The sequence below is a fragment of the Thalia democratica genome, chromosome 9 (assembly GCF_965202585.1).
Source record: "Thalia democratica chromosome 9, ktThaDemo2.hap1.1, whole genome shotgun sequence".
Classification (NCBI taxonomy): Eukaryota; Metazoa; Chordata; class Thaliacea; order Salpida; family Salpidae; genus Thalia; species Thalia democratica.
The window spans coordinates 15,038,856-15,057,439 of NC_139173.1; the positions used below are offsets into that span (position 1 = coordinate 15,038,856).

Sequence of the window (18,584 nt, forward strand, 5' to 3'; positions counted from 1 at the left end):
CGTAATAAATAAAGATTTAATAAATATAGCTGTTTCTTAATTCGTCAATTCTAGACGCTGAAAATACGATTTAAGTTTTAGAATATTTACAAAACTTTGAAATCACCAAAAATAAAATTTGAGTAAAATTTCATCTGATTTTTACTTTATTTAAACTAAATACATATAAGTTAAGATGTTATTGTAACAGGAGCAGCTAATTTTTTTTAGTTTGGGTAACACTAGTGATTTAACAGATACAAGATCCGGATCCTACATGAGATTTGGCCGGATCCGGATCAATTTAGTTTGGAAAAACTTTTTTTACGCGATCAGCTTCTTTCAGTTTTATATACTTAGATTACTGTACTTTAAACATTTAGTTTATATAAAATTAGTCAAGCCAAACAAACTAATTAAAGTTTAGTTAATTCAACCATTTTTTCTAAACATACAGGCACATACATCCATTAGAGTAAAAATAGTGAACTATTAATTTAAAGTTTCATGCAGATTCTTCTACTGACTTTACAACCTTGTTCTATTTATAAACATAAAACATTTTCTTTTTTATATAAGACATATATTTAAGTTTTAATGTACTTCAGTTGCTTAAATGTCTTTACAGTTTTAATTTAAGTATATTGTTTTCATTTGAGTATATTTAATAATCTAAAAACTCAACAAATACAGCTCATTTAATATTTAGTTACTATAACTTTAAAAGGCAGCAATTTTTCGACACTACACACATCTTGCCAGGTTTGTAAGAAGGTATCTTTCGGCACCACCATCTTCTGTTTATTCTGAAAGGTTATTTATAGAAACTGGTAATTTGTACGAACAAAAGCAAAATCGATTGCTTCCAGAAATCGGCGAAAAACTTCTATTTCTTCATCTTAACTTGAAAAAACAAGAAAAGGATTCTTAGTAGCTTAATCGCGTTGATATAAGTAAATGTTATTTACTAAATGACTTACTTTTATATATGTAAATAGTTGCTTAAGAAGTTATTGTTTATCTTATAGCTCGAAATTTTGTAAATAAAAGTATAATGTACAGCTTATCATTGTTTTAAGCATTCTAACATATAATTTGTATATTTTACGTCATACAAAGTACATTTAAGTTTAGTCGTATAAGTACCTAAAAATTCAAATCTTTTAATTAGTTTAAACTAAGATTTCGTATAGAAAGATTTTTTTTATTACAACTTTCTTTTTTCTTGTATTCATATAAAATATTTAGAAAATAACAGTGTGTTTTTTTTAACAATATATTTGTATTAAACATTTTTTACTAACTAATGGTACTATGATAATTAAATTTTATAAGTTTGTTCTCTATTGAAACTACACAAAACATTTAGGATCCGGATCCGGTCGGATCTTAAATAAATAAAGATCCGAGTCCGGATCCGGCTGGATCCTAAGTAGTGGATTAGGTAGATCACTATGTAACACAGACATCGTTTGTAATTAAGCACTAAGTAACTTTTAATGAAACACCTAATAAATAATTTAGCTTTACTTTGTGGTTATAGGACTTGCTTATTATAATATAAACATACTAAAGTATTGTAAAAGAAAATATTGATTTTTTAAAAACACATATCTTTTTTTAATATAGATGTTTTTTTTTTCAATTTCAAATTGCCACATTTATAGACCACTTAAAGATTATTTAATTTAAATTGTAAACAATTTATTGACATTGTTAAAGTACCGTTTGAAAATTAGCACTATACTTGGATTCAACTTTTTTTACATTTATATATTTCTAGTTAATGAATATGTTTAGTTTTGAGTAAAAAAATTAACTAAATAAAAATGTATGACTTTAGTATCGGTATTAATAAATGTGTTACCGCATATATAAAACAATATAATTTTTTAACTAAATGAATTGAAAGAAGAATTTTTAGATCAACTAAATTTTTGTTTATTTTAATATTCAAAATTTTAAAAATTAGTAAAAAAGCACAAACAAATCTGTTGCTATAAATTTCCTATACAACAAAAACAGTTTTAAAAGATCAAGTTTAAAATGACCAAGTTTAATAAGATCGAGCTTAGATAATCGAGTTTAATAAGATATTGCTTAAAATAATCGATTTTAGTATGATCGAGTTTAAAACGATTGAGTATAAATAAAGTAATCAAGTTTAAAGTTATAAAGTTAATATGATCGAGTTTAATATGATCGAGTTTAGTATGATCGAGTTAAATATAATCAAATTCATTATGATCGAGTTTAAAATAGTTTAGTAAAAAAGTAAAAATTGAATAAGATCAAGTCTGAAATATTTACGAGTATTTACAGTATAGGCTCCAATATTTGCTATAATTTATTATCTCAAAGCTTTTTTTGATTTACTTTAAAGATAGATTTTATTAATTAATGTACAGAATATTTGATCAACTTTTTCTGTTTTATAGCTTTATTATAAAATTTAACAACACACATTTTATACTAAATAATCTAAAGTAAAAATCTTTCAAGAGTGTCTTTTAATACAATATCTTATTAGGAATAAACTGAAAAAAATATTGAAACAAAAACATTAAGAACAATATTTGTATATAACAGCATTAAAGTTATATAAAATGACGTAACTATCAAGTTAGAATTCGAAGGCTAGTGCTGAAGCAACATTCCTGCTTGCTACTGTTATTAAAAGTTATTAGGTTTAAAATCATACTAAAGCGAACCAACGATAAAAACTTACAATAACAAACTTAAGCTTTAAAAATATTTAAGAAAACGATAAATATAAAATTATATATCATAGTTATATGAAAAGTTTAGTCTTATAAACGAACTTTTTCTGTTTACACAAGGCGTTAACGATTGTATTGTCGGAACTTGAATTGTCCGAGTTTAAAATCTCATTTAACCCGATTGTATACATTAGGCTTCTAGAATATTTCGCTGAAAAAATGTTCTAAGCATGCATTGAAAGTTAAAAGTTCACCTCTTAGTCTTTAACTCTTTGTAGTAACTGACACACTCATGATTATCAATTAAGTGTTGTCTTATCGCACAAAAATAATTTTTCCTAGGTTTTTCTGATAGAGCAGTATACAAGCTTTTAAATATTTTTGGCACATGCTGATCAATTTGTGATTAAAACCTTTGAGGTGTTTTTCTCACATAGTCACTACTACACGTAGTTCCTAAGGTACAAAAGGATCTTTAAGACAACGAGCTTATAAGTAAAATCCTTCGCAAGTTGAGTTCAGAGGCTTTTTTTTTTACGTTTACTGTACATCTTTTGGTCCAATCAAGCAGAAATTATGAGTTTTAACGGGTATGCTTAAGCGCTTCACCAGAATTTGATCTGCTTGCTATCTTGAAAACACTTTAAAATATTTTTTTTTATTGTTATAAAGATAACTTAGTATCAAACTTTATAGCCATAGCAAGAATTTTAACATGGTTAAAAATTAATGGTCTTCAGAAGTTTCTAGTCCACTTAAGACTTCCTTATCCTAGGAATACTTCTGAGATTCTCTAGGAAAAGTGTGAGGAACTAAACAAGATTTTTTTTTATGTACGCTTGAAAACAACTTTGTACACTAATTGAGCACTGAAAAAAAATAACAAGACCTTTTTTCCACCTAAAAAAAGCAACGTAGTCTATGAATTTAGCTGTTACTGTGTTAGTAACTACGTTGAAAAACGTCTCAAAGGTTTTACATACATACTGATCAGCCTTAAAAAAACTTTTTTTTTGCATTTGGCTAACACTTATTTGACATTCATAAGTTTGCCAGTAACTACAAGGAGGAGAACTTTTCATTATTAATGCGAGCTGAAAACTTTTTTCAGCTATTTATTCTGGAAGCTTTATGTAAACATTTTAAAATCCAAGTTTATGTAAATAGATAAAACTAGTTTATCAAACTAGACTTTGAAAATCTTTGAATTAAGTATTTTTATGTTAATCGTTTTTCTAATTATTTCAAAATTTAAACACTATAGTTGTGAGCCTTTATCTTTGGTTCGCTTTAATATACTTTTATTACTGAATAACTTTTGATAGTAGTAAATAGTTATGTTGTACTAGCACTAGTTCTTGGTTAAAATTAAATTTAAGTTGTACATTCGACTATAACTTCATTTTATATATTAACTATACAAAATTTAAATTTAATCATTTGCTATCTGGAGTATATATATATATATATATATAATTTATTCAAATGGCGATTTTAAAAATTCTGGAACATATGTTTCACAAAGCTTTAATTTTTCATAAAGCTTTGATCATCAGCCAGTTAAATTCAAAATAAAAAGCACTGTACTAAGCAAAGATACAAAAGTTATGCAAAAAAACAAAAAACAGTATGACGTAATATTGTACATTACAAATATTCAGTACAAAAATCGATCTACCTTCTAACTAATCAAACAACTAAAATTAACGAAAACAACAGTTAATTGACTATAAAATGCTTCAAAATTTGTTGTGTTTTAAGAGAAGCTTTTTTATATGTCGACAAGACGATATAAATTCGCTTCTCTTATTTAAACAACCTTCCTTTTTTAACGCATACATAACGGCTGTTGATTCTTTTAAGCACAGCCTACAAACAGGGTTGTTACCATCTGCTATTGGCTGTGCTCTTTTTATCACCTCCCAAGTTAATTTAAAATCAATGTTTTTGCGCTTAAGGCCGCAAACATACTTCGAAAGCTCAGCTTCATTTTCGTATACACCACCTTTAAAGGATTTTTTATGGTTGGCATACCGAAATCTGAATTGAGTGGAGCATAAGCCGATGTAGAACTTCTTTTCAAGGTCAGAGTTAACTGTTGCCTTGTAAATAATGTTCTCTGACCGGCATTCAAATTGTATTTACAGCCACCGGCGCAATTACACTGATTTTTGATTGAATTACTTTTGTTTAAAATCCTTTGATTATGTGACTTGATTAATCTCTCCAAATTCGCCATACATGAATAACTGATTCGCATATTATGTTTGTTAAATATCTTTGATAATGGGTTATTTTTGTTGAAATGTTTTTTTACTAGATTTATAAATTCTCTGCCGATGTTTGTTTTAACTGAAGTACAGAATGGGGGATTATACCAAATTATATTTCGCTTTCTTTTACTTTTATTGGTCGTTTAGTTTTTTTGCTCCGTTGTTTCAAAATTAAGTTTATCATTGTAACCGCATTTTTTCATTATTAGTTCGTAATCTTGTTTCGTCTTTAAAAAGTTTTCTTCGTTGCTTGATCTTTTATTTAAACGTTTATTAATTATTTTTGGTATTTGGTTTATAATATTTTTTGGGTGGCTAGAATATTTATTTATATACATAATTTTTGCGTTTTGCTTTTTATAAGGCATATATGAGAGATCATGCAAGTTGAGCTTCACATCCAGGTAGTCAGTCGTCAACATTGGTGATTCAATAGTGACTCTTAACCCCATAGACTTGAAGAAGGCGTGCGTTTGTTTTTTTAGCCTTTCAACTATAAAGCCAGAAGAATTGGGCAGTACAGCTAGACCATCGTCCCTGTACAACCCAACTCTTTCTAAACCAAAGATATTCTTCAACCCATCTAACAAAAAAAGACCTACTAATTCACATAACTCTGCACCCATGAACGATCCCTGCGCTACATCAAAAAGAGAGCTGGTGTTATTTGCTCTCTTCTTTTGCCACAGGTTTCCTTGTTCATAAAGTACTATTTTACATGCGTTTTTTATTAGACTTAAATCTTCAGTAGGTACGTTAGTATAAATACCAGCAAATTTTAGTGATTTTATTACCAATTCTTCGCTGATAGAAGGATAAAAATCGACTACATCAAACTTAAAAAAGCTGTACGTTTGTTTTTCCAAACCAGTGAACCAATTTAAGACTTGGTCTGTATCAGTCCACTGCATAAGTTTAGATTTTAAACGCACAGCCTTATTAATACAGTCAATCTTAACCTTAACTATGCGACCTACATCGGACTTAGAAGTATTAATCAATCTACATTTGGGATGTGTCAAAAAGTCATTTTTTATATTATTCACCCTTTTTTCATATTTCTGAAAAAAATTACTTTTAAAAATAGTTTTTAAGTCTTAAATAGTTTACACTCATAAAAAAATTCAGTAATTAGTTAACTATACAAAATTGATATCTATGTGTTTTGTAGAAAGCTTAAACAAATTCTTTAACATAATTAATTGTCGAACACTTTAAACAAATACCTTATTAGTAATTAATTAGTCTTTTACATGGTTGCCATTTTAAAAGCAAAAAAATCTAAATAATATCAAACCAGCCTAAGTTTATTAAAAATTGAAAAAGCTAAAAATTTGCTGTTAATCAAGCTTATATACTTATTCTAATTATCATCATTATAAAAAAGTACACAATATGTAAGAAGACAAGAAACAAATACAATTAGTAATCTACACTACAGTTAAAAAAAAAGTTCTGAGAATTCGAAGAATTATTCAAAGTTTTTGAAATTAAAGTTTCACACTTATCTGAGTTTTAAAAAAGTGTTTCAAACAGGTTTAACCTAGTCTGAGTTATCAAATTTTTAAATTAGCCTGTTTGTTTGGCAACTCTGTTTAAAATAAAGTTGACAAAACAAAGAAATAACGAAGTTTGTTAACAGTAAATTAAACATAGAGCAAAAAGAATTATAAGTCAGCTTGAATGGACAATTAAATTCGTTAAAAAATTTTAACAAAAGAATAAAAGTTTATTAAGTCATTAATGAAGTAGAAAAACTTAAAAATTTTTAAGCATTATAGCAATTCTTTATCTGCAATAAAAGTATTGCATTTAAAAAGAGTATATGTGAAATATAAGACGAGCTATAAGAAGTAAAAAACCTTAGTTAGAAGTTATTGCGAGAAACGAAAAAAACAAACAAAACGCTAAAGTCAGTTCAAACAAAGCACATGATTATCTTCAGTGACTACAGACTGGAAAAAATTGTTTTGGAAAAATATAAAGTAGCAAAAGTAATTACTAAAAAGAAGATACTATTTAGAATTTAATTTCTTTTTAACAATTTATGTCAGCGATAGTATTTTTTTGTTTATTTCTTCAATGACAACAAGAAGTCGTGTTTAGAAAATGTCTGAAGATTATAAAGCCGCGTAAATCAAATTAGGACTTTAATCAATCTGTTAAGATGAGAGCACTGATACAACAAAAATTGCTCACACAGTAATTTTATTAAAAGTTTTTTTACTAACTTTGACATTTTAGAAGAATTTATAGGTTTAGTTCCAATCCAAAGCACAACAATAGGTAAATACATTTTAAAAGCAAAGGTGCAATGCACCAATATGAAAGTTTTTGAAAATAAATTATTTTTCTTCCATTTTTAGTATGAAATTAAAGTAAGAAAACTGTCTTAAAGAATATATCAATATTAAAAAGATACTATCCAGCTACTTTAAATATGTTTTTTAACAAAATAAAATATTTATATGGTAGATTTTTTGTGTCAAATCGAAATCTAATTACTTTAAATATAAAAATTGTTTGAAATTCCAGGTTTTTTCTAAAATTCTCAAATTCAAGCTTTTCCGCGACTCGTGTTTTTTTGCAACACTGATTGTTCACACTTATATATATAAAACAATGTAAATAATATTTCGAATTATATCAGCTGAAACACTTAAAATTTAACATATAATATAATTTAAACCAATACTATGAATTAAACAAAGCATACATCATAAGTTTAATTTGCCACTCTTTAAAGCAAAAAAGCTAGCCTGAGTGACTAAAAATTTGCCTGATATTTTCGTATATAAAAAGCAATTCAAGCCAAAAACTGAAAAAGTGACTAAATTGGCCTGAGTTTTGAAGTCTTCATATGGTCAAAGTCTGAATGTGTGGCAATGTTTAGTTGTTTATTTGCTGGAATTTGAATATTTTGATTAAGAATGTACAAACTTAATAAATTTACCATCCCTAAATCTAGTTTGTATTAAATAGGTATGTACTTCCAAAAAAACAGCAATTGTGTATATTAATATGCAACGCATAAAAATTAACTTAATTTGCCAAAAAACATTGTTTGAAAAAAATGAAAATGCATAGCTGACAATAACTATTTAATTTCTCTCGTTTATATTGTTTTAAGAGTGTGTGTACACACTTAGATATTACATGTAGAAACAATAATGTTATAAAATTATGCATCAAATACACTTAATCTAACTTAAGGTTTTAAATAACAAGTGGTTTAAAATATGAGCACCTTTTTAAATTGGTGTGCATAGGAATTAATTTAAACTGCGAAGAAAACTTCTAAAAAATCAAAGTATGTCAAAACCAAAATAAAGCTTATTTCTTATTATTATGTTAGTTTAAATTTTTTATGCATTCTCAAACATAAAATTTAGTAATAAACATATATAAAAGAAACTTAGGTATAAAAAACATTTAAAAAGTTAAACCTAAACTTTAAAAAAACTACAATATAGTCAATTACTGTGCATTACTTTTGTACAAAATAGAAAACATTTGCAAGTCGTTTTTTTAAATAGGTATTATATAACTAACTTATTAAATCCAGGCACTCTTTACGCTTTTTTTTCTGAAAATTGCTTGCTGTTGTAAGAAAAATAAATACTATGAAACTGAGAAAAAAAAAACCTGTTAGAATGCTAATCTGTCTTTTTTACATTTTTAAGCTAAAGTAGTAAAGTCTTTTAATTATTTTTAAATGTTATACAGGGATTCCAAAACGATATTAATAAAATTAACCAAACTACCGAAAAAAATTTAACTTAAAATAAATTTTTGCTAAGCGGGCCACATTTACATGCTCGCGGGCCACAAAATTTTCTTTCGCGGGCCGTATTCCATTCAAAAAAAAATTGTGCTCGCGGGCCGCAGTTTGCCGACCCCTTTTATGGACTAATGTTTAGTATTATATACAATATATAATGTTAACCCGACTTTTATAGAATTGTATAATATTTGTAATTATTAAATCTAAGTTATGATAAAGTAAAGTAGAATACAAAATACTGTAACAAATTAAAATAAACTCACATGAAAGTTGTAGAAATACTGACTCATAAGACTTAATCGCCGTTAAACATTGGAAAAAATATTCAAGAATTACGTCACAATGTTATGTTCTATTACAAAAACATTAAAAAAATCATTTACGTTGCATTGCAAGATAGATAATTTATTACTTATGTTTAGAAAAAAGCAGTCAGGCATATCAATTAAAAAACATTTTTACTACTATTTTAACTACATAACAAGTAATCTATTGTAAATAAAAAGAAGAAAAACAACAAACATAATTAACTGAATTAATAAATAAATTAAAAAAATTAAATTGAAGTGTCACGAAATGTTGAACACTTATTATTTAATTATAGTTTAAGGTAATTAAAGCTACAGAAACTTGGGGTTATATATTTTTATAAAATGTTTATAATGGTTAAATGTAAATTATAATATGAGTAAACTTAGGTACAACTTAAAATAACAAATTTAAGTTTAGATTTTAAAACTTAAACCACTTACACGCAGACCCGAAAGACACCAAAGCACAAAAGTTAAAATTGCTATTAAGCATTCACAGCCCTGATTAAAAACTAAGTTACAGCACCGTACATAAAAACACCACAACTTAAACTGCATATAAATTGCATATAAAGTAAGATAATTAATTATTACTTTAGAAAAGAGCAGTAGAGTGTTAAAATTAAATACATTTGAAACATATGTTTTAAATATATAACAAATTACGAATTTGTGTTTAATATGAATGTAAATGTGTAAAACAACACGGTGGTTATGTGCTAAGTATAAAGCTGCAGTAAAAAAATCCTCTCACCGATCTGTTGGGAGAATTAGGTAAAAAAGTACGGTTTATCTGTGATTTAAATACAGGCTTTCATCAAGCTTGTAGCTTAACACATTAATGAAAATGAAAAATATATAGTCGAGTAAGACAACCGGCGGTTCTTCTTCAAATAAAATATTGGCGCTTTCTCACCTTTACCTTTTCTTTCACATGAAAACTTACACTTTCACTTTGTATATATTAATATAATTTTATATCCTTACATAACTTTTACTTGTTTATTATTTTATACATTTTTTGTATAAGTCACTTTTCATTCTCCAACCTGGTTTTTGCTTATTACTCAAATATTTGATTTTTTATTTTTTTTATGTGTTAAGCTCCGAGTTTTATTGGAAGCCTGTATTCAAATAACAGATAAACCGTAATTTTTTACCTACTACGCCCAATAGATCGGAGAGAGGATCTTTTTACTGCATGTTTACACTTAGCTCAAAACCACCTTGTTGTTTTACACATTTACATTCATATTAAACACAAATTCGTAATTTGTTATATATTTAAAACATATGTTTCAAATGTATTTAATTTTAACACTCTACTACTCTTTTCTAAAGTAATAATTAATTATCTTACTTTATATGCAATTTATATGCAGTTTAAGTTGTGGTGTTTTTATGTACGGTGCTGTAAGTTAGTTATTAATCAGGGCTGTGAATGCTTAATAACAGTTTTAGTTTTGGACTTTGGTGTCTTTCGGGTCTGCGTGTAAGTGGTTTAAGTTTTAAAATCTAAACTTAAAATTTTTATTTTAAGTTGTACTTAAGTTTACACATATTATAATTTACATTTAACCATTATAAACATTTTATAAAAATATATAACCCCAAGTTTCTGTAGCTTTAATTACCTTAAACTATAATTAAATGATAAGTATACAACATTTCGTGGCACGTCAGTTTGAATTCATTAATTAATTTATTAATTCAGTGGTGTATTTTTGCTATTTTACTTCTTTTTATTTACAATAGATTACTTGTTATATATTTAAAGTAATAGTAAAAAAAATTGAATTAATCGTCTTACAGCTTTTTTCTAAACACAAGTAATAAATTATCTATCTTGTAATGCAAGGTAAATGATTGTTTTTTTTTAAGTTAATGTACTAGAATATAATATCGTGACGTAATTCTCAAATATTTTTTCGAATATTTAACGACAGTATAGTTTTATGAATCAGTATTTCTACAATTTTCATGTGAGTGTATTTTGATTTGTTATTTTACTTTGTTAACTACTTTACTTTATCATAACTTATACTTAATAATTACAAGAATTATATAATGTCATAACAGTCGGATTTAATATTATATATTGTAACTATTATTAAGCATTTATCTATAAAAATCTATAGTATTCATTCTCATTTTTTATACACACATGTATCTACCTACTTTAGCTTCTATTCTTTCCTTACAGTATTTATCTTTTACATAGCTCCGTTGAAGTGTGTTAACTTTCTAACACACAGAAACATTTGTTATTTTTATAAAGAAGAGTACTTTTTAGTTTTATTATCATTTTATATTTTATAAAATGGTCATTGTTTTAATTTCAATATGACTTTATTTCTATTTATTCTTATTAAAACACTGTATTGAAAAGCTAAAGTTGAAAGTTCTTTACAAAAAAATATTTATTATGAAATGTTTGCTGTTGAATCTTTTAGTAAGACTGCAGAATAAAATAACTTGTACAATCTTTACTTAAAGCCTATTTTTATACACTTTTTTTTATCATTACAATGTAAAAATCCAAACAAAACTAGTTTTTTTAATAAATACTTAAAATATTTCATTCCCAGAAATATCACTGCTTCAATTGTAGCTGTGTAAGCAAGCGTAAACTTTTAACATATGTTTTGTATAACTTGAAAAACTAATTTCAGTATTCTCTTAAGATATGATAAAAAGCCCCAAAAAACAAAAGACATTATATTGCAGCAACTTTGGTATTGTTTATTATAATTTTTTACCGGTAAATGGGAGCGCGATAAAAAACTTTTGAAACCTATCGTTTTTGCTCTAAATTTCTGAATGACTGCGAAAATTCTTAATCTTGTACCTTTAATTGAATTATATAATGATATATAACTACAATTTTATAATGATTATTTACTTATAATGTCTGCATTATTAAATGTAATTTGCCTAAGACATGATTTTAGGTTTTAGTTAACAATATTTGTCTTGTTGCTATGAAAATATACAAAGCACAACTTTGATTTTATTTTTAAGGCAAATTTATTATAATTAATACTTTTAGATGGATAACGTATGATAAAAATAAACAAAAAACCAGTTAAGTTCAAAGTCCTAGGTCATGAAGAAGTTTGTAGATGCTCTTAAGCTGAACTATTGTTTAAAAATGCGCCAAGGAACTAAATAATTTTTGCGTTTGGTTATTTGATACTAAAATATGATGATAATAAATATTTTTACGGAGATCTTAAATCAACTACTGCTAATTCAGAACTAACATTTTATTTGAACACTGCACTACTTTTTTTACATAAACTACTTTCAACACTTATTAAATATAAGTTGTGATTAATTTTGAAGCACAAAAATTGGTCGAGAATCTTTTAACTTGTTTTGAAAAAATTTAATCAACCTAAACAACAGAACAATAATTAGTAAAAAATCAAGGAGTTATTTGACATGTGTTGAAATAAAAACGAATTTTTAGTTATATACTTATTTGATAATACAATAATGTAATGCAGTTTTAAGTCTAAATGCTTTTAAACTTAAATAATAAAAAGTTTCTAAATAATACTTTTAACATAGAATAATAAAAATAAATTTCTTTTCACTGCATGGTTTATACAAAACTAAAAGTTTTCTGAAAATTGAATTAGATACACTGGTAATTCAACTTTTTATAAACTCAAAACGTGTTGTAGTTGTATTTATGTGCCTTCTGCAGCAATCACAACAAACTGTAGGGGAGCTTCTGTTGGTTTTTCTTCAGACCGTCCTCCTACTTAAAATATTTTAAAGTAAATTACTTTGAAACTATTGTTTAATTTTCAGTTACAACATCGTTAAAAAAAAATTTAAATATCACATTTAACTTGACAAAATACTTTTTTTAATTAATGTTTCAAAAAAAATAGCTTGTTTTATTAACTTATAGTTTTTGTTCTTAATAAGGCTAAAAGTTTCAAGCTTTAAGTCATAACTCATATTTAAAGGAAATTTATAAAAAACTGAAGCAAAAACGGACTGAGAAAGTTTCTTGTAAAATATTTAAAAGATCTACTTTTTATTAAAATAAAACAGTCTTTTCTAATTTTTTTATAGACTTATTGTATCCATAATTAACCTTTCTATTAGTAGTTTGTTATTTTCAAAAACTTGTGAACATTTTGTATAGAAAATTCTATAGCTGGTTTTTTAAAATCATTAATCTATACTTTTGTTTAATATGAATTTTATTACAACAACTTTCTACAACACAAACTGAGACACGTAAATATATGTTATACGTAAAATACATGATTTTTAGAACCTTGATATACCAAACTTTAAACCAAAAAATGAAAGTATTTGGCTATCCAAAACAATTAGACAACTCTACAGCCACATTTAGTTTTTACAGTTCTAAGTAATAGCGTTCTGGAAACCAAGCTTGGTAGCATAATTGTCACTGTAAAAACTGGCGTACTGCCAAAAACTACTTAGGCATGACATTTTATGTTTAAACAAATAAACATATAATTATTATAAGGAAATCTCTATTTCTAAGAATCCCGCTTGGCTTGGTATTATCTGACAATACTTTTTTATTTTATTAAAAAAAAAGTATCTTAATTTAATAAAATCATCCCCTGTAGTGATAGCATAAAAAAACTATATACAGTATGAACAAGTTTAAAAATAATTGATTTAAAACTTTGTCAAGTCAGTTTGTACTTGGTATTTTTATACTAAAAATATTACTTAAATTAAAAAACTAGTAAACTATACTGTAAAAGTTTAACATACCTAAACCTATAACAATACTTAGAGCTATAGCTAGAAAGAGAAGTATGAGAATAGATCCTAAAATAAGTGAAATACATTTTCTTCTAGTAATAATTTCTTCATCTTCATCTGAGCCAAAATACTTCCACACTTTTGGGTGAACTACACACCATTTAGAACCAAGTCCATACAACAAACTGTTACGACGCTTTTTACTGTTTCAACAACAAGAAAAAAACTTACTGTAGTGCTTTTTTTTGCAAAATTTCAACAGCAACATTTAAAAAAAGCTTTATTTAGTATAATTAAAACAAGTTTTACATTGAGTATGTTTTTAACCTTTTTAATGTGTAAAATTGTGAATGAAAAATAGCTTAAATAAATTTATTACAATTGAGCGTATATTAACTACAACTAGATTCTCTTACTTTTTAATAGAAGTCGATTTTATGCTGAAAATATTTTTGAAATCTAACTTTGACTTCTTATCCTTCGGTTTTATTTTTGATTCAACCTAAAAGCATTTCAAAACAGAAAAATACATTATATAAAACTTAATAAGTTTATAAACAAGTTATTTATATTGTCAAAACAACCTTTACATCTTCTTTATCGTCTTCAACAACAATTGAGTTATCATCAAAGTTTTCGAGCTCACACTATTTAAAAAAATTTATAAGGATAAAATTTTACTCAGTTATAACTTATTTTTTCTTACCGTTGTTTTAGTACTTAAGCGCTCTTTTCTAGAAATAAAGCTTTTTTTATCTTGTTCTTCTCCGAAAGAGTTTAATTTATTGCCATGTTTGCTTTTAAGATTAGCATGAGAAGAAGACGTAGGCTAAAATTTTGTAGTTTTATTATTCGTTTCAGTAATATATTTTGTGTTGTTTTGTAGTATGCAAGGTAAGTTCATAAAATACTATCATCTACTTAAGTACGCAACTTGATTACACCATAAAAAAAAGGGTGTACTCTACTGAAAGTGCGTATTTAACAAAGTAATTAATGAAATGCTAAGGTACATTGTAAACACAAGTTTTGTTTGATCAAAAGTACCTACTCAACTGGAAACTAAAATTTAAGAAAATATTATTCAATCAAAAATTTTTCAAGTGCTTAGTACATATTACAAATGTTAAAAAGTGCCATATGTTTTATTCGTTTTAGATTAAATAATAAAAGGTTATTAAAAAACTGTTTTCAAAAAGTAAGTTTAAAAAAACTCGATTTTAATACTAAGACTTGTAAATGTGTAATACATTTACAATAGTTTTAAACAAATTACGTATAAAAATAGGTAGTTAATTATTCAATTAGAGAAGCAAAACACCATTACTAAACTATATACTAGGCAGCTTACAATTAAGAAAAATGTAGAAAAATAGTTAACGCGTTGTATACATATTTAATGTAGTACTAAGCTTTGCAAAACTGTTAAAGAATGGCACTTTTAGCAAACGTGTGTGCAAGTTAAAAAGTCATTTAAAAGTACATAAAAAATGTATAATTTTTATTATATCATTAGTAACTTGAAAACCTTTTTTATAGTATTGAAAATAATAAAGTATAGCTATCACGAGTTTTCTACACATGTAATTCTAAAAAGTTTTTGTTCTAATCACCATTTTCATACTTACCTACAAGCTTTATTTAAGCTGCATTTAATGTTTCCTTGAAATCTAAATTCTAAGTCACTAACGAGTACTTTATAGTTCGAAATAATTATTATGACTAAAAAATATTACATCTTTTGTACTAAAATATGTTTAAATGATTAGAAAGAATGTTTGATTTTTAGTACTTAAAAAAATAAATGTAATTTTAATTCAAAGCACAAACATCATTCTTTGCTAAATATGTATAAATAATGTTTATCTACTTCACCGTAATTCTATCTCATTTAAACCTCAATAACTTTCATTTTTTTAACAGAAGAACTTGAAATATTTTTAGAAGAACTTTTCAATGATATTTCAATACCAACTGAATTTTTTGGAACTTTATCTTTATTCAATCGAAAAACAGACATTTTACTCAAACTAGCATTATTATCTACGTTAACTTTTTTTAGATTTTCTCCGTGAATTAGTTTAGAAGCATCCATTTTTTTGTCTAATTTTTGCATTAGGTTATAATTTTGATGACTGTTTTTTTTAGCATATGTTTTATTTTGGATTATTTTTGGGTTATTTGTAGTATCTTGTTGAAGCTCAGCTCTTTTTTTAAGTTTAGTATATAAAAAAAAACTAATTTTTTTTTTTAAACTCGTAGTAAAACTTTCCGGTAAATTTCCTTTTTTTAAACTCGAATATCTGCTCTTGATGTTTTTGTTATCAACTCTTAAAGATGCCTTTGAGATTTTTTTTGTATTTTCTGTCTTTTTAAAATCAACATTTACCTCTGGTAAATTACAGCTTAAAGCTGATATCTTGTTTATTTGAATTTTGTTTATGTTTGCTTTGGTTTCATGTAACTTGTTAGTCAGAAACTCATTTTTAAGAACATTATTACAATTATGATGCTTAATTTCGTTACTAACTTTACCTACAGCTTTTTTTTTTTGTGATGGTGGAAATTTAGTAGATTCTGATGAGCTCTTTAAAATACATGAATTGTTATCAATTTTCGTTGAGTCTTTTTCGATATATTTTTTTACAAACTTTTTAATTTCATAATCTTTGTTTTCAACTTTAGACTTCAGTTGTGGTGAAAAGTGCAAAACATCATTATTTTCTTTATTTTTTATTGCTTTGTTTACTACTTTGGTATTTTTGTGTAAGCTTGTCAGTTTTTGTTGGGCCAGAAGTTTGTTTTCTTTACATTGAAAGCTTAGGATATTGTCGTTTTTACTATTATAAGAAAAAGCTTTTGAAAAAAGTTGTTTTTTAGATTTAATCGAATTACATTGATCTGGTTCCATTTCGATTTTTATAAAACTTTCATCGTCAGTCTCAACCATTACAACTACTGGTTTGTTTGTTATTTTCACTTTATTGTCATAAGTTTCTGCAGCTTCTTCAATTTTAAGTTTAACTGTATGATTTTCTTCATTTTTAACACTTTTTAAGTTGTAGTTTTCAAAAAGATCTAATTGTTTAGTGTTTTGTAAAGATAAAACTTTAGATTTATAAATTGCATCGTCATAAGTTTTACTGGCCTGATTATTTTTCAACTCATCTTTGAAAATTTTAACATTTACTGTTTCTTCTTTGCAAATACCTTCAGGTTTACTCCTTTTTTTAACCTCGTTTTCCTTAAGTTTTTGTTTAATTAAGTTATCATTTGTTTTATAAGATGTAGCGTCTCCACTTTTACTTTTAATTGTATGATTTTTTTCACTTGTAGCACTTTTAAAGATGCAGTTTTTTAGTGGATTGTATTGAGGGTCTTCTAGATCGTCTACCTTTTCAGCTTTAACTAAATAAAGATCCCTTAAGTTGTTTTTTGTCATATCTTTAATTTTAATTTGATCACTATTTTTTCTTTCATCGAAAACAGTTTTTAAATTGTGTGATTCTTCTTTGCATTTTTTTTCAGACTTACTAGTTTTGTTAGTCTTACTTTTATTAAATTGTAACTGAGTAGAATTTATTTTTGATTGAAAAGATTTATCTAAATTGTTTTGTTCTTGTAAATAGGATTTTACAACCTGCTTTTCGGAAACTGTAAGTAAGTTTTTTCCGTTTTTAGTATTCTTAGTTTGTTCATTTTGTATTATTACAACACTTTCTTTTATTTTGTCAAAAATTTTACCATCTTTAAAGCTTTCATTTTTATTTTTGCCATTTTTTAAATCGCTGTAAGGCTCTTTTAAATCTATCAAACCAGTTTTTTTTACTAAATTTTTATTATTTAATTGGTTTAGTGATAAAGTAACCTTGTTATTTTTAAAACTGACAATATTTTTAGAAATCTCAGCGTAGTTGTGTGCATTTTCTTTATGCACTAAACTTTCCAATGTTTTTTTCTTTTTTAGTAAAACATTATTTGATTTTTTTTTTAAACCCAATCTTTCGTTTTCAACAACTTTAGTAAGAATGAATTCTAAAACGTTTTGAATTTCATCATTATTTGTATCGATTTTTAATAACACCTTACCATTGGTCTCAACCAAACTGTTTTCTTCTATTAAAGCAATTTGTTTTTGTGCAACATCTCTTTTAACCATGCCGTAATTGGTTGTTAATAAGTTAGTAATTTTCGCTGAATTATATTTTTCTGAACTCTTAAAAAGCTCTTTTTCTGTAGCTGGTAACCTTATATTTTTGTAAAAATGGTCATTTTCTTCTTCTGGTTGTATACTTATGTCTAAACTTTTGTTAACACACTTTACTTTTTCGGCTGATTTTTTGTTTTTAAGGTCTTTTTGTTCAACATTTTCGTTCCGATTTTGATCGTTTTTTAATTTATTTAGACTCTTTATTTCTCGATTAACGTTTCGATCTGCGCAGCTAGTCATGTACAATAACAATTTTCTAACTTCAACAACTACACTGTCATCATTTTTAAGCCTGTAACGAGTATTCTCATCGTTAATATTTTTAGTAAAATAGTTTTCTTTGTCCAATGCTTCTTGTGTACTATATGCTTTCAGTTTATATTTTTCACAGCAAAAATTGTTATTTTCAGATTTAAAGTCATTTATAATTGAGCCTATTTTAAAGAATGAAGATTTATTCAAAACTAGCGTTCCTTCTTTTTTATTTTCATTACAATCGTAGTTTGTGTAATTATTTTGATTTACTTCTTTTTTTAAGTCTAT

At 25.8% G+C, this 18,584-nt stretch overlaps 1 protein-coding gene across 8 annotated transcripts in view; it reads right to left on the reverse strand.

Moving 5' to 3' along the window:
• Window positions 1-12,105: 12,105 nt before the first annotated feature.
• The window catches only part of LOC145844025 (uncharacterized), a 55,000-nt gene continuing 48,521 nt past the window's right edge, over window positions 12,106-18,584 (reverse strand). For 5 of the 8 annotated variants that reach the window (XM_082951348.1, XM_082951346.1, XM_082951343.1 and 2 more), the window contains 6 exons: window positions 15,729-18,584; window positions 14,538-14,660; window positions 14,416-14,478; window positions 14,248-14,333; window positions 13,841-14,034; window positions 12,106-12,836 (listed from right to left, as the gene is read on the reverse strand). In XM_082951348.1, the coding sequence (XP_082807474.1) occupies window positions 12,763-12,836; window positions 13,841-14,034; window positions 14,248-14,333; window positions 14,416-14,478; window positions 14,538-14,660; window positions 15,729-18,584 (3,396 nt within the window). In that variant the 3' untranslated portion in view covers window positions 12,106-12,762. The remainder of the gene's footprint in view (window positions 12,837-13,840; window positions 14,035-14,247; window positions 14,334-14,415; window positions 14,479-14,537; window positions 14,661-15,728) is intronic. The other 3 variants (XM_082951344.1, XM_082951345.1, XM_082951351.1) reach the window with 3 other exon arrangements.